The 27,381-nt window shown below is 41.1% G+C and overlaps 1 protein-coding gene across 3 annotated transcripts in view; it reads left to right on the top strand.

The window, feature by feature from the left end:
• Positions 1–26,678, top strand: part of meox1 (mesenchyme homeobox 1) — an 81,767-nt gene extending 55,089 nt beyond the window's left edge. The window contains exons 2-8 of one of the 3 annotated variants that reach the window (XM_039787757.1): positions 13,994–14,027; positions 14,384–14,471; positions 16,147–16,259; positions 16,700–16,763; positions 17,773–18,781; positions 23,082–23,254; positions 26,513–26,678. In XM_039787757.1, coding sequence (XP_039643691.1) covers positions 18,292–18,781; positions 23,082–23,254; positions 26,513–26,635 — 786 coding nt within the window. In that variant the 5' untranslated portion in view covers positions 13,994–14,027; positions 14,384–14,471; positions 16,147–16,259; positions 16,700–16,763; positions 17,773–18,291 and the 3' untranslated portion in view covers positions 26,636–26,678. Of the gene's footprint in view, positions 1–13,993; positions 14,028–14,383; positions 14,472–16,146; positions 16,260–16,699; positions 16,764–17,281; positions 18,782–23,081; positions 23,255–26,512 lie in introns of those variants that run through there. The other 2 variants (XM_039787758.1, XM_039787759.1) reach the window with 2 other exon arrangements.
• The last annotated feature ends 703 nt before the right edge of the window (positions 26,679–27,381 follow it).

Raw genomic sequence — 27,381 nt, 5'->3', positions numbered from 1 at the left:
TTAGATTTATATATAACAAGAGTGACTATAAAATTAGCCATCAGATTTTTCCATTAGACCAATAATGTCCATAGATGCTCTTAAATAAGAACACATGGAGAAAACAGGTTGGCGATAAAGCTAAAGTTATGCATGTGTGTAAATCGGCAACAAATGATCTGAAATGTAGATTGAAGGGGATGTGAAATTGTATATATAAGTGTAACCTTGAGCGAAAAAGGGAAAAGCTAATTACATTTACAAACAATTTTATTATAAGGTAAATGACACTGTTTTCCCTAGCTTTTTGGAAGATAGGTGCGCGTATTTGGCAGGGATTTAGGCATCCTTCCTCAAGGGAATGTTGTTTTTCAATTTAAAAAAAATTCAATTTCCCCATACATTTTGTGTCTCTTTGTGAGCTTTGCGTATCTTTGTAGTCATGTTGCGTCTCTTTTTGGTAATTTTTGTTCTCTTTGGGGTTGTTTTGGGTCTCTGTGGTCATTTGCCGTCTCTTTGTAGTTGGTTTGTGTCCCTTTGTGGTAGTTTTGCGTCTCTTTCACATCATTTGGGAATTTTTTTTATTACTAGTGTATCTGTGTCTAAAATGTTGGAAAAGCTAGAGCAGACCATAAATAAATAACACTCAAAAAGACAAAACTTGCTTAAGAAGTACTACTACCATCAACTACAGTCATTAGACCTGAGAAAACTCTTTTAGTGACATCTGGCTTAGGTGCTGCCCAAAATGGCTCAGGGACTGCACCTATACCTTATAATGGCAGGGAAAACCCTGAATGTATACAGTACACTGCTGATTAAATAAGCATGATTTCAGGCATTTTAACCTGAGAAATAATCTAACGTGAAGTTTGGTAGTGACCACGGACAATATATTTTCTAATCTGAGAGAAAACTAGACTTCTGCACCTCCTTTTGGTTCTCTTTACAGGCTTTAGAAAATCTAGCCTGTGACAAGAGACTTTGGCCAATCAAAGGTAATTTCAGAGAGAGCCCATTCCTATTGACTGTTCTACAAATGCAGATGCATGTGCACATCCTTTCAGACGGTGGCGGAATGGAAGAAAATCCTGCAGAAAAAGTTGCTATTCCAGCATTGGCAACAACTGTCAACACTGCAAACCAACCCAAAGAAAAGGAAGTCAGACTTCTCAAAAAGTGTCTAAAAGAGTCTGACAATAAATGCCATAAAACATGTCAATATTGGCATTTCAGAGATGGAGAGAAGGTGTTGCTAAAAGTTTAGCCTTCTGCTAACCGTAGCCAAAGGCTCGCGGCTGCGGCTAATTCAAGTTCATGTTTATGAAGAACCTAGGGCCTCGAATCACAGTATGTCATCTCAGAGGGCTTTACAGAGAAAACAGTACAGCCATGCTCACATAATTGCTGCTATATAATGGCATCGGGATCAAAATGACGTTGAGGATGATTGAAATGAATTACTAGTCCTCGAACAGGTTACTGAAGGAAGGGAGGGGCTGAGGACAGAGTGGAGAGCTGCAGAAGTAGGGCTGCACAATTAATCGCAAATGTATCGAAATCGCAATGTGGACTAGTGCAATATCCAAATCACGGGGGCGAGCCCAATATTTTTTAATGGCCGAATATGTGTCAAACCATTCTGAATTATGTATTGTGGTGCTGCAGAGACATCCCTGCCTACAAATCTTATCCTACAGACTAAAGAAAAAAATCTTTGTTTGGTATAGATCCTCGCAAAAATCACACTATAATCATTTTAATTTCTTAGCATTTTAATAATTTCAATGACAATGAGAATAATGATACAAAAAGGATCACTCCCTCCAATATTGTGAATCATATCGGAATATCAGCCCAAATGATCGCATTTAGATATTTTCCTCATATCGTGCAGCCCTATGCAGAAGGAGGGCTGGATTTACAAATTCTGTCTTTTTTTCTTTTCTTTTTTCTTTTTTTTTGCTTTTTCCTGAAAACTGCCTATCCCAGCTTTAATAGACCATCATGTCATTAAGTAACATTTGTATGCACAAGGGTAAGTTAAAGAAACAAAAACAGTGAAGATGATTACCACTAATGTCTTTGGCAGTCAGTGCTGTAACAAGCAATGTATGAAGCATCATATTTCCACGGGCTTGTTTGGCAGTTGTCTCTTATTTCGTGGTTGCAAAACATCTCAGAGAAACCCCCCGAGGGAGCCCGTGGTTAGATTAGATACATGAGAGAGCCACCCAGGCTTCATCATCACATTATACAACACTCGGCGCGCAACGTCTGGTTCAGCTCAATTCAAAGTGAAAGTGATGGGGACCAGGAGTGAAGTTGTATGGAGGAGTAGGGGGGTGGTGGTGGTGGTGGTGGTGGTGGTAGAGGGGGGGTTGATTGTGGTTAAAGCGCGGCCATGGGAAGAAGAACATGGAAAAATCTTGGAAATTAAGCATGTCCATGCACAGAGGTGACGAGCAAACTGAGCAGGACTTTGGAGGACAGGATGATGATTTTGGAAACCACAATCTGAAAACCCCCAAATCTGTTATGTATGACAACCACACACATGGTCACAAAGACAAAGAAAAATAAATAATAATAAAAAATTACTTTAAATTATTTTTAATTAGTTACACTGTAATACAAATCATCAGTGGTGGAAGTATTCAGATAATTTTTCTGAATTAAAAGTAGCAATACCACAATGTAAAGAAGTACTTTACTGTAAAAGTCCTGCATTTAACATAGAAAAACAGTGGCTTCAGACTGGGGGGAAAAAGGGGACTGAGTACTCAGGGCCCTCATGTGAGGAGGGCCCAAAAAGATACTAGAATTAATAGCTGTGGATGCGGGGAGGGGCCCTAGAAAATGCCTTTCTACAGGGCCCAGAATTTTGTGCTACGCCCCTGTACATAAAAGTATTATCTGCTAAATATATCTAAGTGTAAGTATCAAAAGTAAAAGTACCTATTATGCAAAATGACCTTTTTCAGAGTGTAAAATAATAACAGAATTATAATTGAGTAGAGCTTGGCGATATTGTTTTTTTTTCAATTGTGATTATAGGAACATACGGTTTACAAAATTAAGGATTCTCAGAAAGTTTAATTATAAACCACCAACATGAATTTCTTGATTTACATGTGTGTTAATTCCATCTGATGTCATTTATAACAGCGGAGCACAGTTCATTACATAAACATCAATTGGATTATTTGATTTTTGATTTTGCAGACATTTGTCCAGAACACTTTTAATGATATCATGATCTACCAAACAGTTATAATGTACCAACCCGTAAGAAAAATGTTACTGTTGGAACTGGTGAACTATTAAACTACCTTATATAGACTGAATCACCGTGACGTCTCGCTTACACAAAAATCACTTGCTAGACAAATGGCAGTTGATTTGAATTGTGGAGCTATGTAAAATTGGCAGGCTTGTTTACTTCTGTTGTCATTTTCAGCCGTAACTGTAACGTTTAAAGGTCCCATGACATGAAAATTTCACTATGACTGTTTTTTTAACATTAATATGAGTTCCCCCAGCCTGCCTATGGTCCCCCAGTGGCTAGAAATGGCGATAGGTGTAAACCGAGCACTGGGTATCCTGCTCTGCCTTTGAGAAAATGAAAGCTCAGATGGGCCGATCTGGAATCTTGATCCTTATGAGGTCATAAGGGGAAAGGTTACCTCCCCTTTCTCTGCTTTGCCCACCCAAGAATGTGGCCCGCCCATGAGAAAGAGAGAGACATCATGGCTCGAAACGAGCGAAGCATGGCAGTTGGTCAAGGCCACACCCCCACCCTCCACCTTCCCCCCCACCCCTCCCTCTCTCCTCCTCAATAGCTACAGACAGAAATGGCACATACTAAGTAAAGCTCATTGTGGGATTGGCTCTAGTGGCTGTAATTCTGCACCAAGGCTGAATTTCGGGAAAGAGACTTCAGATACAGTATTAGGGACCACTAAGGTCTATATAAAAGAGACTTCAGATACAGTATTAGGGGACCACTAAGGCCTATATAAAAGAGACTTCAGATACAGTATTAGGGGACCACTAAGGTCTATATAAAAGAGACTTCAGATACAGTATTAGGGACCACTAAGGCCTATATAAAAGCATCCAAAAAGCAGCATGTCATAAGACCTTTTAAAGATTTATAGTTAATCACTGTGGTCCGACCTGACGTTTCTGCTGTGCTTATTTTTTGCACCTTGTTGCTTTGCTGGCGTCTTTGATAAACAAATCTAACTGCTAGTTTGGGTGGTGTCATTTCTTTTTTTTTGTCTGTGGCCCAACTGTTAAATTAGTTCTCCAACTAGGGCTGCACAATATATTGTTTTTTTTATCGTCATCGCTATATCAACTGGCGAAAGGCTGCGACTAGGGGTGGTACGGTTCATTAAAAAACATCCGAACCGCTCGGTCCGCTTGTCTCGGTTCGGAACGTGTGTGTGCCGCACGGTTCGACGCATGCACAAGGTGGCCTCGTGCCCGTCAGGTGCCCCGTATGTGACCTCAGAGTGTGTTTACCTTTCACGCGAAAGAAGAGGGGTGGACAAGATACCAACAAAACGTACAGCGAAAGACATTTCAGGCCGTCATGCCAACCTGAATACTTTTTAACATCAATGTACTGTAACGTTTTTTCACTCGCTGAAGCGGCTGCAGTTTAGATCCTGTCGGGTCTCTGCAGCGGGCCGGGCTGCTCAGTTCTCCCCGCGACTGACGCGCGGACACACACAAGCACATACACAAACACATACGGTGGATGCAGGAAAAAAACTGAGATGAGACGTATACAGGAGGGCCTGACAGCTACGCTCGTTATTGTAAGTGCAATGATAAGTCCAAGAAGTACTTTATCAAACTTTATGTGTGTCCCAGCCCAGGCCAGGACAGGAAATTAACTAACGTGTGTTGGTAACTAACTAATGTTTAACGTATTCTGACTTATTCAAAAGACGGAGCTTTAAGAGTTCCTCTCTTTTTCTTTTAAAGGATACATTTTTGCCAGAGCTACACTGAAGTTGGCAGTTTGATAAAAGCAAGTTATTTCAATTGATATTCTGTAATATTTCAATCTTCATGTGCTAAAAGGCACATAAGTTCCTGTAGATGCCAATACACATTCTCCCTTTTTTTTGCCAAATAAATGTAAAGCTTGTTGAAATCATCCATGTCTTCCCTCTTGCTGTATCAAAATCTCACCTCGCTTTCCTCAGAGATGGTCCCAATAATGTGGTTAAAGTCAAGTCAAATTCAGTTTGTGCATGATTAGGCTACATGATATAACTATATAATTATTTAATACTGTATCCTACATTGTGGATAATTAAGCTATATACCATATGCTGAGTGTTAAAGATTAAAAGAAAAAATAACAAGAACCGTACAGAACCGAAAATCGTGACGCTAAAACCGTGATACGAAACAAACCGTGGGTTTTGTGAACCGTACCACCCCTAGCTGCGACATTGCAAAAGACACTCAGGATTTTTTGTTAGTTGAAAGAAAATATCAGCAGAAAACTGCAATGTAAATTCATTTTAATTATTTTTTGGTGGTGCCTTTTATATTGAATCTCAGAATGTTACATTTGTTCAATAAAAAAAAGTTAGAAATTATTTCATTTGTTTTAAATTCAACAAGCAATCTGTTGTATTTTAGCAGAAAACTGAAAGCAGCAGAACTGGGAACACTTTAATATCTGTTTATTCATTGCAAGTAATAATAATGTTTATTCAATGTCGTAATTATAATACGACATTCAACAACGGTATCGCATATCGCATATTTTCCTCATATCGTGCAGCACTATCTCCAACCCTAATGTCACTCAAAGTGTTGATATTCGAAAGCATTAAACATGCATTTTAGATAAATGAGATGAGAGTATGTCCAGTTGTCCCTGTTAAGTAAGCGCCGTTAAATTGTATGTATTGGACCATTAGTTTTCTACCCAGAAGTTATTTTAAACAAACATCACGATTGGGTCTATACTGCATTATACACTATATGGCCACCATGACACACGTTGGTGTACTTTTGGTCTGGAGCTGTTTTTTATGGTTTGTGCTCAGCCCCTTAGTTCCAGTTAGGAGAAATCATAATGTTAAAGGTTCAGTAGGTAAGCCTTATAAAACCAACTTTCTGTCATATTTGCTGAAACTGACCCTATGTTCCAGTAGAACTACATGAAGCAGGTAATAAAAAAAAAAAAAAAATCTGGCTCCTCTGGCACCACCTACAGCCTGTAGTGTGATTTGCAAAAATCCTCCGCTCCCTGTTCAGATGCACCAATCAGGGCCAGGGTTGGTGTCTAACTCAGTGTTTCCTCTATGTTGATTTGACCATGGCGGCCCCCCACGGCAACATTTCTGCCGCCCACGGTATCAGAAATAGGGCTGTATTGTTAGAGTGCATGTCCGAGAATAGCGCGGTCACTCGGCAGAAAAGCGGGGGGGCGGGGGTGTTCGGACCTGCCCCCACTGCTAAAAAAAATCCTAAAGGAAACAGTGCTAACTGCGTGTCAATCACTGCTCATGGGCTTTAGCAGAAAGGGGGGAGGGACTGAGAAGTTGTGAATTTTCAAATTTTTGGGCTAAGTCCTGGATCTTCACAATCCTACCTACAGCACCTTTAACATCTTACCGTCGATATTTTAGACAAAGTGGGCTTCCAACTTTGTGGCAACAGTTTGCGTTTGTTCCTTTCCTCTTTCAACATGACAACGCCCCGTGCACAAAGCCAGCCAGGTTCATAAAGAAATGGTTTTCCCAGTTTGTTGTGGAAAAACCTGACTGGCCTGCATAGTGCCAGACCTTACTATCACATATGGGTGTAATGTGCGGGTGTCTACATACTTTTATCCATATCATGTATTTCATAAGGTCATCATGAGTTTTTCATGTAAAATCTTCATCTGCAGGAAATTAGTAGCCGGAACTATGAAAAGAGTGTAGTGCAGTAAAGGGTACATCATAAATGTAGTGAAGTAGAGGTTAAAGTTGCATGAAATAGTAAAGTACCTAAGTTTGTACTACAGTACAGCACAGTACATTCCACTCACATACACAAATGCATGAAACGCACTCTAGTTATCTGACGAGGTACTGTAGGGACACGCTCACACATTACACAATACGGCAGGATAAGGGCACACACCTTCATCGTCCTCCTCCTTTCCACCCTGTCAAATTAACAGTGTGTTCTTGGGAGAGGGAGCAGTGCGTGGATGATGTTGGAGAGCTCGATTGAAGGGCTTCCGAGAATTCTCTGGCTTTGTTGTGCAGCTTCCCCGGCGCAGCAGCCGGAGGTAATGGCTTTAGCAGGGGCAGGTACACAAAGCTCCAGTGGCCACAAACCGGAGCTGGACAAACTTTACTGTTGACATCTGGAATTTCTTTCCTCCCTTTCCTTTTTTATTTTCTTCCTCCTCTTCTTCCTTTTTTCCCCCTTTTTTGATTGAGGGCTGACTCACTCGGTACAGTATCCATCATCGTAAAAGCGTCAGCCAGCTAAATATAGACATTTGTTTTCTTGTGCCTGTTCTGGCACTGCATATTTTACCACACATGATATCATGCCCTACTCTGCTATTGGCTTGACTGCACACTGAACCCCTATAGGGTTTCACTTATATATGTACACACAGGGTAATTATCATAATGGAGGCTGTCACTGGCAATTAATCTCACATCGTAGATACTTTGTGTCTTATCATACCCTCGTCTGCTGTGGCTTTGACAGGGCAGACAGGGGCATTAACCCTAACATTACTCTGACTGAAACCCCAAAGAAATTTAGCGCTTGCACATTGTCATTATAGAGTGGATAATGTCAGTGGCAATCCATAATATGCTTTGGCTTGTCTCAGCTATATATGCTGCTCTAATTATTTCCACTGCAGTGATCCGACCTATAGTTCAGTACTTAAATACATCTCATAACTCACAAAATGAAGGTGTCTTCCACCTTTCTTGCTTCTGTGAATTGGAGTTTGACTTCATTTCTTTTTGTCCTATATGGTGAAGGTGTAATCGAAGATACTTATCTAAGTACAGTACTGTTCACGACCAGGGTGCAAATTATTATTTTTGTCCACCAGCCAAATGGCTAGCGAACTTTCAAATTTGATCAGCCACTCAATCGATTACAATTGCTTTTTTGGCTGGTGAGTGAAGACAATCTGCCAGCCACTTGCATATTTTACCAGCATTTGGCCTGTGGATGGTGCTAATTTTGTACCCTTGGCTGTTCATGACTGTAACTACTACACATTGATATGGTTGAAGTTTTTCTTTGTTCTGAAATGGCCTTGTCAGATCTGTTAAAATAATCCCAGTTAGAAGCAGTTTAATAAAAGTGATCTAATTTGACATTCTTTTGAACATAATTTACTTTCTTGCTTGGTATTGGTTGTAGATTATTATAATTTCACAAGCAATGCAAATTCATTTCAAAGTGATTATTTTTTAATTGCATATTATATAGATTTTGAAGACACAGTTACCAATAATACCACTGAATTTGTGTAATCAAATGGATTATGTTGCTAAAACAATGACTTTTAAGGTGGTAATCTGGAAAGTTATTTGATTGGTGAATTTTCTTTGGTCTGCTGTGAACTACTGCAAAGAGCATGAAACTCAAAATTCCTAGTTCTGTAGTGTATAAAATATATTTGTGCCAGGCATCGGGCCTAGGGGTTTAAGATGCTGACAGTGTAATTGTTACAGTATGTTGCTGGTTTGAATCCAGACAGTTGTTGCATGTCCTTATTTCATTTTTTTTTTTTTTTGTATGTGCAACAGTTATATATTGTCACCTTTCTTCCAGGGAATATGAATGATACAGAAAAAGTAATGTGTGTCCATCCATACTCAGAGACAAACAGACGGAGAAATATATATACAAATATAAAACCCAGAGACCCAGCCATATGGATACAAATATAAAACGGACCTGCACAGGTGCAGCATTTAACCTGCAGCATCAATCATTTCAACACACATACACACACAGTCACATACAACACTGTACACACATTAAACAAAACACTCCTTAAAAGGGCAAACAGAATGCTGCAGTTCAGACCCTACTCCCCCTCTGTCATCCTCCTGCCTCCCTCCTTTTTAAAGGAATAACTGAGGAAAGATTAAAAAAAATGTAAACACAAATCACAACATTGGTGAAATACATCACTGCAGCTAAAGGGAAGTGCAGGGAAATTATGAATGTGTGCCTTGCTGTAAATTAAAGGGACGTTCCCTTCCCTTTTATTGTGTTTATGTCTTTAGATTCATTTTACCCACACATGAGAGTGTGGTTCTTTTGTGTGTGTGTGTGTGTGTGTGTGTGTGTGTTTGTGTTTGTGTGTGTGTGTGTGTGTGTGTGTTTGTGTGTTCTTGCATAGAGGTATGAAAAGGTTATTTTACATGCTTAAAGTCTATGCTTCAGGTAGTATGTGCGCACATGTGTTCTTGCTGTCATCTTGCTTGCGTGTGAACAGCTCCATTCCTCTGCACAGCTGGAACTATCTACATTGGGTTGGGTGGGGGGGGGGGGGGGGGGGGGGGGGGGAAAAAAAAAAAAAGGGGAGGGGGGGTTGGAGAAAAGGGGGGGGGGGGGGGGGGGGGGGTTTTTTGGGGGGTGTGTGGTGGGAAAAGGAAGGCGAAAAAAAACACAGGAGGGGGGGGGGGGGGGGGGCCTTAAAGAAAACGCGCCCCCAAAAAAAAAAAGCGAGCCCGGGGGGGGTGGAAAAAAAAAAAGAGGCACACAAAAAAGAAAGTAATAGCCATGAATACGCAATAGTGCTACTGTCCACACAGGAACACACACACACACAAGCACACAAGCATATCCGATCAGTGCCTCCTGACACCCACAAAAGCAGGGGTATTCCTTGAACCCCACAGACATTTAGCTTGATTTATCTTGTGTTTCATGCTGTTAAATAGCCAAGGTGATCACCAACAGCTCGGGGTAGATGATTCTGGTTTCCTGTAGAGCAGCTTTTTGTGTGTGTGCGTGCAAATACTCTTAAAGGTCACCGCTGAAAGCAGCTTTGCCACAATAGCAGCACGCAGCCCTGTGGCCAGCTTCTTACCTTCTAAAATAACCTGAAGTTTGGTATGCACTCAGACATGATGGATGGGAGGTTACTGTTTGGAGCCAGATTGATTTATTTGTCTCTGGCCAAAGAAGTACAAAAGCACATCAGTTGGACACACATTAGCACATTATTGGAAGAAAGTGTATATATCTGATTGTTATTCATGGCAGTAATGTGACATCCTGCTGCTAAGCTGTTGCACACAAGCCCTACCCTTCAGAAAAAGATTGATGACTGGCTTTTTATTGATGAATAATACAAACAACCAGGATTCAAGGTAAAAAAAAAAGCATGTGCTTCTGTATTAAATACATTTATATGGGAATTATAAAAGCCAATAATCCAATCACTGTCTGACAGTGTGTCCTTCAGGAGATGAACTGACTCTTCAGTGAGTGAAGGTTTGGGCGTATATCAGCTGTTCCAACTGAAAGCCACTAGAGAGCAGTCTTCAATCGATTTTCCATGGACAAAGTATTAACTCATGCTGTGGCCCACAGCTGAGTCAGAATGTGGCTGGAACTAAAGTCTGATGTTGTTGCCAATGAAATCAGTAGCGTGGCTTCCACAGTGAGGGCCAGCCTGGCCCTGCTCATATTATACAGTATGCGGTAGTATTGTGGCAGCAGGGAAATTAGTTTTTGTGGTGTAGTGTCGGTGAGGTAAAGATTAGCTGTTTTCATTGTTGAAACATGACAACATGGAAGCTATAATATGAGACTAGACGACATGTTTGGGGTCAGTTCACTGAGAATTGAGAAGTTGAACTTATTTAGTGGTGTACAAGAAGAACAGTTTGATCTTAGAACCACCACATTTTGTCAGAGTTCACTCTCAATTCAAGTATTTCACATATTTGTTTCATTTTAAAACATTTGCCATAAAAAAAGAATACCTTCCCAGCTATTGTATAAACAAACCTCAGGAGAAATGTTTTAATTTGTTATCTGAGTGGACTTTTAATTCATACTTTGCACTAACTCAGGTAAAAGTTTCACTATAAAAACAAATACAGTATCTCCCTTTCTTTCAATCATAAATATCTTGTGATGATCAGTGAAAGACCATTTTGATGTTTGTTTTTACTAAAAGAAAACGGGCGTATGTTTCACACCTTTTCCTAAAGGACTGAAAGTGGGGTTAGAGACATGGGAGCTTGGTTTCATCATATTCTCCACTATAAATTTGCATAGCAGCTGCTATAATCAATACTTTTATAATAACAATGGATTGCATGACTACTTTTATATGATAGGTGTTGCTCATAATGATGAACCCGCAGAGAATTATAACCAAACTCTGCAACTCCTCTCAGATCTACGGAGCGTTTTAGTGTCTTTTAGCTCGTGGTTTCCTTTTAACGGCCTGAAAATTTACTGTTTTGGTGTTCTCTCATCGCTCTCGTAGTGTCGAATTCGGCCGCAGCTGGCAGAAAAGCCCTAAAAACCCACTCAGTAAAGTGGCCACAAAGTTAGTTTTTGCAAGTTTAGTCTGGGAAAAATAAATGTTTTAGTTCACTCTTCTTCGCAAGAGCAGAGCCGTGATCCTAGAAACACCACTGCCTTACATCTAAACAGACAGAAGCCATTTAAACTGACCAGCTGACCAACATTGCCTTTGTTAGACCTCCATGCTCTCTCTAGTGACTTTTAAACTTGATCTAAACCCTAGGATTTCATGACCGCTATACTGTGGTATAAACTGGCTTTAACTTTGTAGGATAGTCTCTGAAAATCGAACCGTTGAAAAATGGTTAATAACTTTACAATGGGAGATGATGAGAGGACAAAGCCTTAGAGAGCTATATTATTACCTCACAATAGCAAGAAACTGTTGCCAACACCTGATTCCAATCATATGTGATCATATGTGATTATTAGCACGTGTGTGCCCCCCGCCCACCCCCTCTCTTGCACCTTCTCACACACACACACTTAGAATGCTGTAATATTAGCAGACAATACGTTTTCAAGCACAATCAGCAGATATTATTCCTAGTATTGGTATAATATTGGAACACAAATAGTTGCTATGATGGATCAGTCAGTCAGTCAGACATCCAGAGAATTTATATAAATCTCTGAGCCAAGTCTTTGCAACAGACCCATTGGTAAAAATGCTGAGAGCTGCACTGTTGTGGCCAGGCATTACATTGCTTCAGAGAATTCTCATTGTTTGGTGCTGTTTTTTTGGTGTATATCCACCATTTGTTAATCAATTAACACCAATGGCTTGTCCAACATGATGGCTGACTTTTTCACGCAGAGGATATAAACACAGTTTTCACAGTCAGAAGTGCTGGTACACCTTTCTCTTTTGGCTAAGCAGGCTCAAAATCCAGTCCATTTGTCAGACCAGCAGTCCATCACTTAGCCAACACTGCTAATGACTTTTAAGTTATAGTGTTGGCAAACTAAAGAATACAGTACACACCATTTCACCCACATCTCTCAATGCCTGAAGCTCTTTATACAGTCTCTTGTGTGTTATAAACTATTATTGAAACAGGTTGGGCATGAATAACCACTTCCAGCTATTCCTCAGTGTTCTTTCTTTTCAGTAGACCTCATAAAAGACAGAACATAATGAATATGGTTCACAAAAACATCACACATTTCATTTTATATAATTACAAGCTGTAAATGATAGTTTTGTATTTATATTGATGCAATCTGTGGCTCCTGTAAGGTTTTACATGCCCAACCTATAATGAGAATGATGACGAGTATAAACTAGCTAGCATTTTTAGACCAGCTACAACATTAAGACGCTGATAGTGTGAGACATTATGCATTTATAAAACTATTAAAAGGAACTGCTCTCAGAATGAGTACTTTAATGCGTTATTATTTTTACTGCATGTACTTTAACTATATAGGGATGCAAACCGATCATTAATTGTTAATTAACAAGCAAAGTCCCAGCTTACCTGTGTGGGAGGCTCAGACATACTTTCCTATTTTTTGGGGCATTTTTAGGCCTTTAATGACCGAACATGAAGAAATGACATGCAGCAAAGAGCCGCAGGTCGGAATCGAACCCGGGCCTGCTGCGTCGAGGAGTAAACCTCTATATATGGGCGCCTGTTCTACCAACTGAGCTATCCGGGCGACTAAGCTGCAGACTTTTACCGGTCGCACAGTGACGATGTGTGCATTGTCGTGGACACGTGCAGCCACGTCTCAATGTCTCCACCGCTAGTTTAGCTGTGAGGGTGTCAGCTGCGTGTCTGCCTGGCATACCCTGTGTTAGTAGAAGGCTGATTTAACTTGTGTCACGTAGCTCTCCTTTGTGAGCGCCGTTCAGCAGTTGGTCCTGAGAGCCATGAACTTTGCAGGGAAAAAAAAAGAACTTAAATAGCAAACTTGCTTGTGTAACTAAAAAGCTCACTAATGAGCTAACGATACTCCAATGAAAGGCACGTGTGGTTGCGTGTTGCGTGCGTCTCGGTCAATTATTAACATCCCGAACTTTAACTGAGCAACATATTGAATGCTGTGGGTTAACTGTTAATGCGGTATAATTTATCTTCTGATTCTCAAGTAAAGGAGCTGAGTGGTACTTTTGCATCCTCTGGTTGCACAGAAGTCGCTGTGATTTGGTTCTTGGCTGCACCAGCAGGAGTTAAACCAGTAGTCTTGTTTATTGGCTCCTGTCTGTCTGTCATCTTGGCAGCAGATACCATCTCAGTGGCACTGTTGGGTACACAAATGTGGATTGAATTAACTTAACATGAGGCTACAGAGATCTTAGATGGATTTCACTGAATCTTAGAAATTAACATTTGCCTATAATGCTGCATTTAATAAAAAAAAAGCTTCATTGGTTCTCTGTCCTTCTTTTTGCCGCTCTCTTTTTCCCCATCCCTCCTTCTCATATCCATCCCCGGCTCATCCCCAGGACAGTAGCAGAGATAAGGGGCTCCCACTGTCCGGTAAGAACCAGGTGAACGTGGGGTCACAGGGGGTCACGCTGTCAGACACAAAAGACTGATGGAGGGCCCTAATCCTGCCAGTGTCACGAAGATGGATCAGATGAAAACACACACACACACACACACACACACACACACACTTACATTCACACACGGTCACGCACATTCATGCTCAAATATATTGGGAAGCGTGAAAACATGAACATATAACAGAGAAACCGTGTACAAAACTTACACATATGCACATACAGTAAATGCAATATCTTACTTTGTTTTTCCTTATTTCAAACTTCCACTTTCTCTCTCTCTCTCTCTCTCTCACACACACACACACACACACACACACACACACATAGACACATAGTGCTAGACTGACAGAAACAGGTTGTCTGCAGGGTGAGGGGAGATGTGACTCATGTCCAGCTCATTTATCTGCAATCCATGGTGTGTATGACTGAGTGAGAGTTCACATACTCCCGAGTTTCTTAAGCAAACACTCTTACAGTTTTACAAACACGGGGGTAGCAGAAATGCTCACACACACTCATTACTACCATCGTGTGAAACATTTAGCAACGTACTGAGAAAGATCTAAAAAGTTTGTCATCACTGCTTCTTAGAGGATAAGAAAAGACCAAAACCTAGTGTTGTAGTCCGTCTCTCAAGGCTTTCTGACTTCTCCACCCTGTTTGTGGCGCTCAGCCAGAAGCCCATTTGTTACTACTGAGAACATAATCCTTGAAAAAAAAAAAAAAACAGTCACAAATATATAGCTTAATGTTTATGAAAGGCTCCGTAATGTCATAAAACAGCTGGGCACTGTAGTTTTTACCAAATGTTAACTGAAATTGGAGTAAACCGTGTATTTGCCAGGAACTCAGTCGCTGACCCAGGGATCAGCTGTAGCATGCTAGTCCACAGTTGGTTCTACTAGTCAGGCTCATTGGACAATGATTTGTTCTAAACTGTATGCCGACATTGTTCAGCTGAAGACGGGTCTGACTGTGGAAACACTTCAAACATTTAATTTACGACGGCATCACCCGAATGGGTTGATTAGCAGAACGAAACAAAAACAGACTGGAAGCTTTCCACTGCAGATTCGGACCAGGCCAGTGCTTGAGCCCGGCTACAGTGTTCTGTCTGTGTTCTGTCCTGTATAAACGAGCACAAGCTGCAGCCCAGGACAGGAATTATCAACAGGTCAGAGTCTTATGATGGTGCATTACTGACATTTGTGTTAATTATTTTTTCTTATTGACAATATTCCGGTATTTTAGTGCCCTTTTGTTTCGATGGCCTTAACTGTTAGCATTAATTACGGCCAATTTTCCGTCTTACCAAAAATATACCGAACCGTAACCCCAAAATCGTGGTACATACTGAATTTCGTGTACCGTTACACTCCTATTACTGTAGTTTTGGTCTTTTTTGGGGGGGAATTTTTGACAATATGAAAAAAATTAATATCAACGGCCTTAAGACCCGGTCTCATCAGCATTTAAAACGGCAACATTTCCCGCCGAAATCAATTAATTGCAATGGAATCACTGTGGTTGGGGGATTTGCTTGCGGGGGGCAAAGTAAATCATTATAAGAGAAAGGAGTCTATGGTATAATTAACTGAGTGAACTCATTGTCCTGTTAGTGACCAAGCTAGTTTGCTAACTGTCTGTTAACAAGCTTGTTGGCTCTGTATACTTTTCCCCGTCCTAAATTAAACTCTTTATTGAATGACATAATGTGCAATCATGAGAACAAAATGCCAGGGAAAATAGAAAGGTTGGAGAGCTATTGTTGCTGGCTAGCGTGTGACAGTTATCCTGCCAGCTACAGTACCAACCAGCCCTGAACGTAGTCACTATGTCAACATAACTCAAGAACAAAATATTTTGCAAAGACCTGTAGATTGATTTTTGCTGTGCCTTTATCCTTTTAATAATGTCCAAAAGCTTGTTTGGGACTTTCTTTTACATTCACAGAAATACACGTAAACACCCTATATCTCTTTCAGTGAGACACGTGGACACACACACACACACACTCTCAGTGACGTATATTTTCACAGCGCACACACACACACACACACACACACACTCTAATTTATACTGACACACAGATGGCCCCTGCTCTGACCACAAATGCAGTGTAACCTCTGCTCCCTGCGGTGCGGCCAGAGCTCAGACTGCCAGTAAAAGCGAGGGGATGCTTCATGGCTCAACAATTTGCTGGGTAAATGGAAAGGTTTTGGTGTGTGACCTCAGACACTCTCCTCTGTGACTCTCTTTCTCGATCTGACTTTTTTTCTTTCGTTTCGTCCACTCCTACTTTTGCTGGCTTTTTTTTTTTTCTTTCTTTCCTTCACATTCGGGGCAGTGGATATTCAGATCTTTCTTTTTTTTTTTTACTTGTTTCTTTCTTTTCTTTCTAGAGTTTCGTTCCATCTCTCTTTCTCTTTGGTTGCAACTGAGTGCATTGTGTACAAAAGAGGGTCCGATTATATCGTAGCATCCAGAGAGCGATAGCGGTACAGGGTCATTTAAGCTTTCTTTTCAGCCCATTTTTCTGTTTCTCTTTCTGGCTATGAAATAGTCACCAGCAGAAGTACAAAAAAAGTTCTCATTTTCTCTGAGGTGAACTCTTTATCTCCGTTGTTCTTTCTTCTCTTACAGCTTCTATCTCTCCTCTGGATGGAGGTCTGATCCACCTCCCCCTGTCTGAGAGGTCAGGAGCAAAGTGAGGACACACAAGGAAGGCAAACCTCAGCTCACAAATATGAGCAGTATTGAAGAACAACTGTGCATTTTTGTAAAGTGTGGTTCAGTAGGTTTATTGGGTAACGGATACGCTGAAATTGAGTCCAAATTTTGGTTTAGTCAAAAGGGTTTAATGGTATTACAGACATTACTTCATGAGGAAGTGGCTTCCGTTATGAGTAGCCTGCACAGATTGAAAGTCAGTGATCAGAAAATTGAATAATCACATCTCTGTACGTTGAAATGTGGTTAATCTGCGTGCGATTGCTGTCACACACAAGTGCTCAATATCTCAGACATAATAAGCAAGAAGGGCTCCACACAGAGACCATACACAAAAAATTAGCCCAATCCCTCAGTCACAGTGTTTTTTGAAGAGAAAATATTAGCTTGTGTTTATTGAAATATGGCTCTGAAATTTCATATTGTGTTTTCACTAAAGTGAGAAAACCTCAAGAGGTGTGGGAGCCTGCGTAGCTAATATCAAATCCAGTCCCTCTATCACCTCAACGTTAAAGAAAGTACAGCCAGGTGGATTTGGGTGTGTAGAATGAATGTACACACACACACACACACACACACACACTCATAAAAACAGGGAAAGAAAAAAAGACTTCTCAGATTGGAGAGGACAGGCGGGGATCAAGGGTGCAGAGGGAAAGGGTTAGGGTTAACTTTCCTCTAAAGGGTGTCAAAAAAGGAACCAAATTGGGTGTCAGATATTGCTAAAGAGCTGAAATAAGTCAGGGTCCCCAGCTCTCACGTGGGTGGGTGCTCGCTTTATATTCGACAGACAATGTCCCTTTAAAAAGCCCCATGTCTGGAAAGCCCATTAGATGTGCATATAAAATTTCCCCCGTGATTAATAGTTGATGAGGCAGGGTTGGTTGGAGGGTACTACCAACATGTGGCCGGCAGGGCTCCTCCTCTGCAGTTTCACGTTACACTCCATAAACTTGCCACTCTTTCCCACCTATATGTTTAAAAAGGAGGAGGGCTCACTTGTCAAGAATGCCTTAGAAGAGTTGTGAAAACAGCCAGCCCGAGAAGGGGAGTCATGCAGTTGCGGATGCAGCTCTCCCGCCGAGCCACAAGCCAGTCAGATCAGTCCGGGAGAGAGGGTGTGTGAGAGCAAGACACGGGGAAAGTGTGCGAGAGTGTGTCAGGACCAGAGGCTCCAGAGGACGTCACGCACACCAGAGAGAGAGAGAGAGAGAGAGAAAGGGAAACGCGCTGTCACAGGAAGGCGTCTATCCTCGCGCGCTGTGGCCTGTGGAAGAGTCAGCAGCCTCTGACAGAAGTGAGTATTCCTGGGCGAGTGGATGCAGTGAGAAGATGATGTGCATTTAGTCAGCTGCGGTGGATGTTTCTCAAGACTGACAGAGACACAAATTTCCAGTCCTAATTTGTTTTTTGAGGGAGGGGGGAAGGGGTTTCCAACTCCTCTACAAGGAAAACCCTTGTAAAAAGACATTAATCAAGACTGTGTGAAGTGTTTTTGCGTCACTATGGATCAGCCAGCCAGCAGCTGCATGCGGAGCGCCCACCCCAGCAGCCCGATCTGGGGTTGCATGAGGAACCCTCACTCAGGGGTCCCGGGAGCCAATCTGCAGTCGCCCTACCAGCAGGCCTCTTTCTCCCTCCACCAGAAGCCCGACTTCCTGGCCTACACAGACTTCTCCAGCTCCTGCCTGGTGCCCACTGCGCCGCACGCAGTCTACCCCCGCGACGACAGACTGTACCAAGAGAGCCAGGGGGCATACCAGAGAGCTGACTGGCAGTTCAACCCCTGTGAGACACGGGTAAGAGCGCCCGAGGCCTGCCTGCCCGTCGTCGCCCCCGTAGCAGTAGGTGGAGGGCCTGAGCTGGACAGTGCGGCGGGAGACAGGCTTCCAGGGGCCGTGCCCGGGTGCCTGGAGGGAGAATACTCGCCCCAGAGCGTGGCGTCGGCCGACTCAGACAAGAAGAGCTCCAATAAGAGGAAGAGAGATGTCACAGGTAAGTCAGCGGGATAGATGGTAGTCAGCTGGGGCGTGCTGGGTTTTAAAGGGAAATAAGAGCATCCGAAAACTAATCGCAGGAGGCTTAGAAAAAAATTAAATGCACATTTGGGAGCATTAAAAATTATAGTCCACATTCCTCTTTTTCTACTGTACACTGGTGCATATGGTGGTGGAAACATGGAAGTGTGCCAGGGAAGCAGCAAAAATGAAAGATTTATGGTAACCCCATGATCATTTTTCCAAACCTCTGCACACAGGTGTAAAAAAAAGTCATGCCATTGTTGCTCCATTTAAAGTGTAGCAATTGGTGAGTATGTCAAGGTTAGGGATTTCTTCACTGCCCTGTATCACAGCTGGCAGTGACCACAAATCCTCCCTTTATTTCCTCACCTAACCCATCTCAAAGCAGCACTCTCACCAGATCGCTATGTGAAAGGTGAGAAGGTGACAAGACTTTTGTGTTCAAGACACACACTTTAAGTAGCAGTTGCATCCTCTTATTGTTCAAAAGGCTGAAACGATTAATGGGACGTGAACGTTGCTCCCTGTATCCGTGGGAAATAGACCATTGTTTTAGAACAGCATGTCCACGTTCAAGATGATGATTAAAATATGACATCAGGCTTCTGTGGAGAAGAAGTGGTTTAGGCGTCACAGGTGCTTCAGACTGTTTTGTTTACTGTTAATTATAGATTCATAAGTCTCAAATGTGAATTAGTGAAATTAATTGATACGCAATCCTGCTGTAGGTTTTTGGGAATCGGCAAATTATCGTTAAATTCAGAACTTTTTCAACTAAAATTATCGAAGAGGAAAAAAGCGATCATGTAAAAAAACTTTCCCAAACTCTAGTGAGCCAAAATAAGAAGATAATATTCATATTACTCTATTCCCAGTAATGCCCTCTGCTTAAAGAACTCTTTGCCACAAAAGAATGAGTTCATGTATCCTCATACTGTATATATACTTAGAGTTGTGTTGTAAGCATTGAAATAGTATCATCGTATGCTTTTAAATTATAGTGCAATTTATTCCCCCTATCAGATTCCACACTTGCTAAAAGGAAACAAAAGTAACTGATATCCATGACGAACTAATTCCCAAAAGTTTCACGCGTAACATTAACAACGAGAGCGACAAACTTAAGTAAATGTTTACGTATATTTAAACTGAATCTGAAGGTGTAAAAGTTTGAATGTGCTGAAGTGCTGAATGAAAATAACACCACGTCCAACACATCTGAAACGTTCACATTTCAATCTGTGAAAACCGTTTTCTAAACTGAAGAATTTCAGCCGGTTTACTTTGTTTTCATCACAAAGATGATGCATGCAATGAGACTGGAAATTTGCCCTCTACACCTAATAAGAAATACTGGACATTTTTATAAAAGAAAATCAAGTAGCTTCTAGTGTAACTGAGCTTAAAGAGAGTTTTTTTTTTTGTACATATTGTGATTGAGATTTGGCTATGGTGATTAATGTTTATTTTAATCCACTTTGGGTGGAGTTGGCTCCATCATACAGTCACACTTCAAGATACTGTCATCAACTGCTTCGTTGTGATTATCTTTTTTGTCCAAACATACCATATCTGATTATAAAGAGCATGAATAATTATAAAAAAAAAAAAAAATACATGTCCAATGTCTGCAACAGCCCAATTGAAGGGAATGGTGGGGGAGTACAGACCCCATCACCCCCTCCCTTTCTTACCTTATTGTAACCTCCACTCACTACACTGAAAACATGCCAGACCACGTCTGGTAAAATCACTTTCCCTGCGAGCCCACTTTTTACATTCTTATCCATTGACATTTTCCTGTCGTTAAGCCGTAACACAATCTCCCACTGAGTGCATGCAACATGTCTGACCACTACATCAGTTCTTGGTTTTTAGAAAAGAGCCATTCAGTCTTGTATTGACGATCTGGTAGAAGAGCATATATTAGGAAAATGGCCTGAAGGCTTTCGCGTTACACACAGAGCTGCGATACAGTCTGTGTGTGTTTCTACAGATATGGCGCACTTTTCCAAAACCGTAAACTCAAGCTGGCATCTGATATGACTTAAATACAAAGTTAGACCAATAGTTATGTTTATAATACGTCACAATATGTAACATAGACATGGAACATTGATGTAAACACTGGCTAAAAATCTGAGGACTAAAACGTTTCAGTTATGTTTCATTATAAAATCACAACAGTTACACTTAATTTTTTTTATTATTATATATTATTTATTAGCTGAATATAAACACTAAGAAAATGGTTTCTAACTCACTATAATAAACATAGCAATTATTAGGACTTTTTAAAATTCAGATTCTTTGGCTACAGACATTTGTAAATGTTTATTAATGTATTTGTTACTAATTATGAGTATAGTATAGTAACATGCATGCATGGTTACACATATGAACAAAACAGAAATACAGTAATTTATGTTATCAAGCATACATTAACTGCCTATTCACTCTTCTAAACTCTTAAAATATTCTTATATCTGCTTACAAATACTCCTACTTTCACACACAAATTATGTGAGCAGTCACACCTGTAATTTCCACCTGGGTTTTTATTTATTTAAAAACAATCACTAAGCGCTTTAATTCAGTCCTGATGAAGACAAACTACTTTTGCGCCATCCACCCAAAAAGCCACCAAATGCTGTTTGTCTTTGGGACCCTGCTGGGTGCAGAAGCCTTCTCCCTGCAAGTTTACGGTCTCTGGCTGTGCAAGATATTTATTGGGGGCCTGTTTAGTGAGAGCCGGTATGTGCCCTGCCAGGTGTTCAGTCTAACGAAACCTGCTTGACACAGCTCCAGACCAGACCTGCCGAGGCCAGGCAGCGTCGGCACACTCAGGGCAGCGCGTCATTAATGACACTTAAACAACAATAAGAAGGCTTTTTGGCACGTCACGCTGGCCCTCCAGCACACACATCGGGCGTTTGCACACACATGCACAGACTACACGTGTGCACACGCACACAAACACACACACACACATACACATGTCCTGGTCTGCCCAGTCACATCTGGCCCGGGTACAGCAGTCCATTTCACATTCTGGCCCGCTGCTCTGGCAAACACCGAGCAAAACTTCTCACTTTGACAAATTGGAACCATTTTCTAGAGATTACATCAGCTGCTAGTGTCGCTACCAATGCACAAATATTACCCCAAACTCTTTCCCTTTCATACATTGTACTGAAAGTTAAATCAATCAGCTTTCATGTGTATTTATCCTGGTAAATGAGGGTTGAAATTCAACCATTTCCCATCTATAAATCTTTGCAATAAACTGCGACTTTTGTCTCGTGAAAGTTTGGATAATCACAGAAACTGATGTCAGTGTAGTTGAAATTCAAATGTACTGGTCAGCCCTCACAACTGACCGCCACATTCATAGAGATATCTCAGGCTTTTTCCTGATGTATTTTGCTGTCATGTTGAGATGAGTTAATGTGAATCTCCCCACTGAGTGCTCCAGAGGGAAATCTCCTGACACACACACACACACACACACACACACACACACACACGTAGCAGTCAGACCTGGACACATCCGCACCTTTGTTCTTTTGTTAGAGGCTTTAACGATGTTCCGCTGCATTCCTCTCCTAACTCAGTCCCTCTGTGGCTGGTTTGGTGGGCCCTGCCCTCTGCCGATATGCCCACTCACACACCATGAATCAATGTTCAAAAGCATGAATTTGTACTTAAACGCGTGAACGAACAAATAAAGGCAGAAGGCATGCAACAACAAAAAAAACTACACATGCAAGCACACAGAAATGTACGTGCGTACTCACTGCACACACGCTGCAGGTGAACAGGACTCGTATGCTCAGGTCAGGGTGGTCTTTTTTGACAGTGCTGGTTTTGGTGTTTACTATATAAGGGGCCTCCCACTAAAGGGTCTTTGGAGTTGTGGTTTGTTGGTTGGAAAGGTCCTTAAGTCCTGGTTAATAGTCAGCTAGAGGCTGGTCACAAAAATGAGGATTAACCGTGAATGAAATGAAAGTAGAAGGCTGTGTTGGTAGAATCACGTCATGTCGGACTAACTGGGTTCCTAACCCTTTATGTAGAAAAAATAGAGGGATAAAAGATGAAAATGTATCATATCTAATACACATTATTATTATTTCACCCCTAGTTAAACCAATGTGATGAGAAAAGTAGGCCCTCTAAAATAATGCTAAGAATATGTTCGTTTGTCAGCATACATGAGCGAGCAAAACACACGCCTCAAACTGCACGAAATGCATTTCCTTTCTGATTCCCTCCAGATATCCAGGATTCCAGTTTTAAGGTGGACTCCAGCTGCAAGGCCCGGAAAGAGCGCACAGCGTTCACCAAGGAGCAGCTGAGAGAACTGGAAGCTGAGTTCACCCACCACAACTACCTGACCCGGCTCCGCCGCTACGAGATCGCCGTCAACCTGGACCTCACAGAGAGACAGGTAGGCCCCTCTCCCTCACACTGGATTGATTCCAAGTAGAGCAAAAAAAAGAAAATATAGAATAATTCTATTATCATCACTCTCAGGGGCGTAGCACAGAATTCTGGGCCCTGTAGAAAGGCATTTTCTATGGGCCCCTCCCCACATCCACAGCTATTCATTCTAGCATATTTTTGGGCCCTCCTCACATGAGGGCCCTGGGTACTCAGTCCCCTTTTTCCCCCCAGTCCGACGCCCCTGATCAATCTGTATCATTCATTATTCAAATATCTTAAAAATGAACAAGTGAGAGTTTTGTTTTCATTCTTATTTCTGCAGAGTTAAATGTGACTCACTTACGTAAAGACAAATCTCTGATTTTGGACTTTGGACCTTTATTAAAAGAATCCTCTGAATCGCCCCGCAAAAAAACTAAATACAAAATCTAGCAGAAAGGTTTATGTTACAAATACTGAAAGAAATGGTAAGAAATTTGTTTCTACCAGTAAATGTATTTGGGCAGAAAGACCGGCTAACAATTGTTTTTCTATTCTTACGGTTATGCTTTTCCAATTGCAAAATTCCCGAAAGGTTTTAACCAGAAAGAAGAACAGAAAAATAAAACACCAATAACTCAAATAGCTTGGTTTCCAGAGGCATGCAATACAAAATAAATCAAACAAATACATCTAAAAAGGTCATCATCACTTAATTCAAAGTGGACGGCATCCACGGTATTCTAAATGTCTCCTTCCACTCTGTAACGATAATAATAATGCACACACATAGATGCATTTAGATTATAATGAAACGGTTTTTCCACACATTTTTTTTTCATCCTGTGGTTCTCGCAGAATGACATGCAGCTTTAATAAGTGGGCGGCAGCTCCAGACTCGATGAAATCGGGCGAACATGTGTCAATGCTGCTGAATGAAAACCCCAGTCTGCCTGTCAGGCCCAGTGTTCCAGCTCCTCCTAATGAGGCCACAGTGCCACAGTGACCACACATACTGCCGTCTGCTCCCTAAATCTATTTCCCAGACCTCTGCAACACACACACACACACACTTGTACAGACAGACACACACACAGCCGGGGTTCCATCTTCACTCGGAGCTCCCGCTGGTCCTGCTCGTCGGCTTTTTTTCCATCTCATCCTACATGCTTTGGCCTTTCGCCGTCCTTTCAATCAGCCTCGATAAGCAGAGGAACTCGGAGAGGAAGAAGCTGCAGGATGTGGGAACAGATTCATTTGAATCCCAGGGTTGCAGGTGGGAATGCTGTGTGGGATGTGCAGAGGTCACCTAAAACATTCTCATTCCTTGAGCTGCTACAGTCGTCTCCAAATTTGGATTTAGTTCAACACTTTGCATGATCTTAGTTTTAAATCTATCGTCCTCATGTCCTGCGAAAAGCATGACTTCATGAGTTCATGAAAATGGTTTCCTGAACTGAGGAAAAGAGGTTGGAGCTCAGTGTCGCAGCATTTTGACATTATCCAACTGGTTTTAATGGGTGGTATTAATATAAAAAAGTGACCAAAACCAACAACATCATACTAACAACCTATTAACAACCTGTGTGTCTAAAGACTGGTATATCTTATTCCTCTCTGCCTTAGAGCTCCATTTGTTGTCCAAAAACTATTAAAAACACATCAACCAGCCACACTGTTGCACATAGTTCCTTCACTATGACGAACATTGGTACTATTTTATTTTGAGTTAATACCACGTACAACAACCTGCTGCTGTAAATACTTACAAGAGCACCAAATGTGTATTAATCCGCAGCTGAAAATAGTCCCCAACAGATGCACTCCAGTTTTTGTAACGTTTGCTAAAAACTACAGTGACCAGCTGTTCTTTTTTTAAATTAAACTATATATCAGTGACCCATTTTAAAGATTCAAGTCTTTAGGAACGAATAGACTGATAAACCACAGACATACTAAGTTGGATTGGTTTTTTGGGGATTTGTTGACAATAAGAAAAATATAGAATAACACCCGCCTAATCGTGTCAACCCATAAACAACCAATTAATTCTCAGTTAATAAAACAGTCGTATCACTTCATCCGCTATATCAAAAAATGGCTCGACTATCCCAGATTTAATTTGACATTGAATCAGTATTGTATTAATGAATCATGTCTATTTGGACTGGCTTGTCCTGGTGTTATAAACAGTTCAGGTATCTGTAAGCATATTTTATGAGCTTCTGAATGTTGAATGAATGTTCTTAATCACAGGCTTAACAAGTGTTCACCCCTCAGTTGTTGTTGCTGTGTTTTCCCTGTAATTTCAGGAAGTGTATGTTGTTGCCTCTATTCGTGGCCGGACAGTCGAAGCATGATATCATTTTCAGAGCAGTGCAATGATACAGATGAGCACTAGCCACACTGTAAACTCACATCCTGCGTAGGCCGACATCCTGATAGTTGACTCTTTTGACCCAGTGTCTATACGATACTCTCCGCCTGCGTTCACGGAGGATTTTGAGCCAGAACTGAGAGCTTTGTACTGACAACTCGTGCTCCTTGCAAGGCCAATGCAAACTGAGCCAATGTATATACACTGCGCTGGGAGATTTGTGGGGGATTATTTGTCTATTTTTCTGCTGACCGTGTTGTAACATTTTGCAAAAACAAATGTCAAAACGGAGAGAGAAACCACAGCGATCCTGTTACAACTTCAAATTCGGTGGAAAAAATGCATTCTGCACTGTCTGTGAGGGTTATCAAGTATACTAATTGTTTTAACTCCTTATACGGAGTACCTAATTACTAGTATGCATTGTTATTTACTAGTAGGGCTGCAACTAATGATTTTCATTTCAGGACTATAATTACAGACAAACAGACAAACTTACTTAATATATATATATATAAGTCTACTTTTGCTGCTACTGTCACTTCTGCCTTGTAATCTTGTTTTTAATTGATCTTGTATAGTTATGCTTATTTTTTTACTCTATTTATCCATACTTTTTTCTTTCCTTTCTGCTGCTGCAACAATCAATCACATTTTCTTATCTTAACTTACTAAGTAAATTATTAAAGTAGCTGCAGATACATTTTCTGTTGATCCAGTAATAAATAAATCAACAATATTAATCTTGAACTATTGCAGAGGGAGAACACCAAGAGGCAAATGGCTGAGGCACATTTACCTCAACAGTGATGTCCATGTAATGCAGATGACATCAAGACCTTTTATTAAACACGCTTTTAATTTGATGCTTATTCTTATGAAGCTTTTTTTTTTCCTGTACAACAGGTGAAAGTGTGGTTTCAGAACAGGAGGATGAAGTGGAAGAGAGTGAAGGGAGGACAGTCGTCTTCGCCCAACGACCTGGAAAATGACGACATAGACTCGGCGGCCTCGCCCAGCTCTGAATGAACAAAAGAAAAGCAGACGACACACAGAGACTGGGGGGGGGGGGGTCAACTGGACACCAATGCAGCACAATGCAACTTCACTCGTTTCTTTGGAAAGCTGCAGGAATCAAACAAGACATTTTTTATTTTTTATTTTTTTAAATACCCAGGAAGAAATCAAGAAAGCGAGCAATCTACTTTGCTGTTGTAAATAGTTGATATATGTCCATAATGAACTGCATTTTGATACAATATTGATAAATCTCTTGTTGCATTGACTGAAATATTAGAGGTGATACTTCTGGTCATTGTAGATCAGTGACAAAGTCCAGACAGAAGCGCTCAGGCCAGTGATGACACACGAGCGTGATGTGATTGTGTTTGAGTGCATCCCCGTTGGTTCCAGTATCGTAATCATGGCCTTTGACGCTTGACTACAACCACCTGGGAAAACTCAGACTGCACAAGAGTTGCCAAGCCATAAGTGCCTCCGAATCAGATGATTTTTTTTTCATAATGTCAGTTTCTTTTTCCCAAAAAAATACTTCCTTTTTTTTTTTTTTTTTTATCCGTCAAGCAACTTTTTTTTTACTATTCTTTTTTATACGTGTTGAATGTTATTGATAAAACACAGATGTTACCTGTTTCTGCAAATAGAATAAATCATCTGCTGCAAAATGGGAAAAATATCTTGATAATTTCTTCCACCCGCTACAAATGAGTTAATATTGGACAGTATAGGTAGTGTATCTGCTCTTGGCTGATGGT

This window comes from Perca fluviatilis, chromosome 21, assembly GCF_010015445.1.
Source record: "Perca fluviatilis chromosome 21, GENO_Pfluv_1.0, whole genome shotgun sequence".
NCBI lineage: Eukaryota > Metazoa > Chordata > Actinopteri > Perciformes > Percidae > Perca > Perca fluviatilis.
Note: the sequence above shows the minus strand (reverse complement) of the source record. Positions and strands in the feature narration are given on the sequence as shown.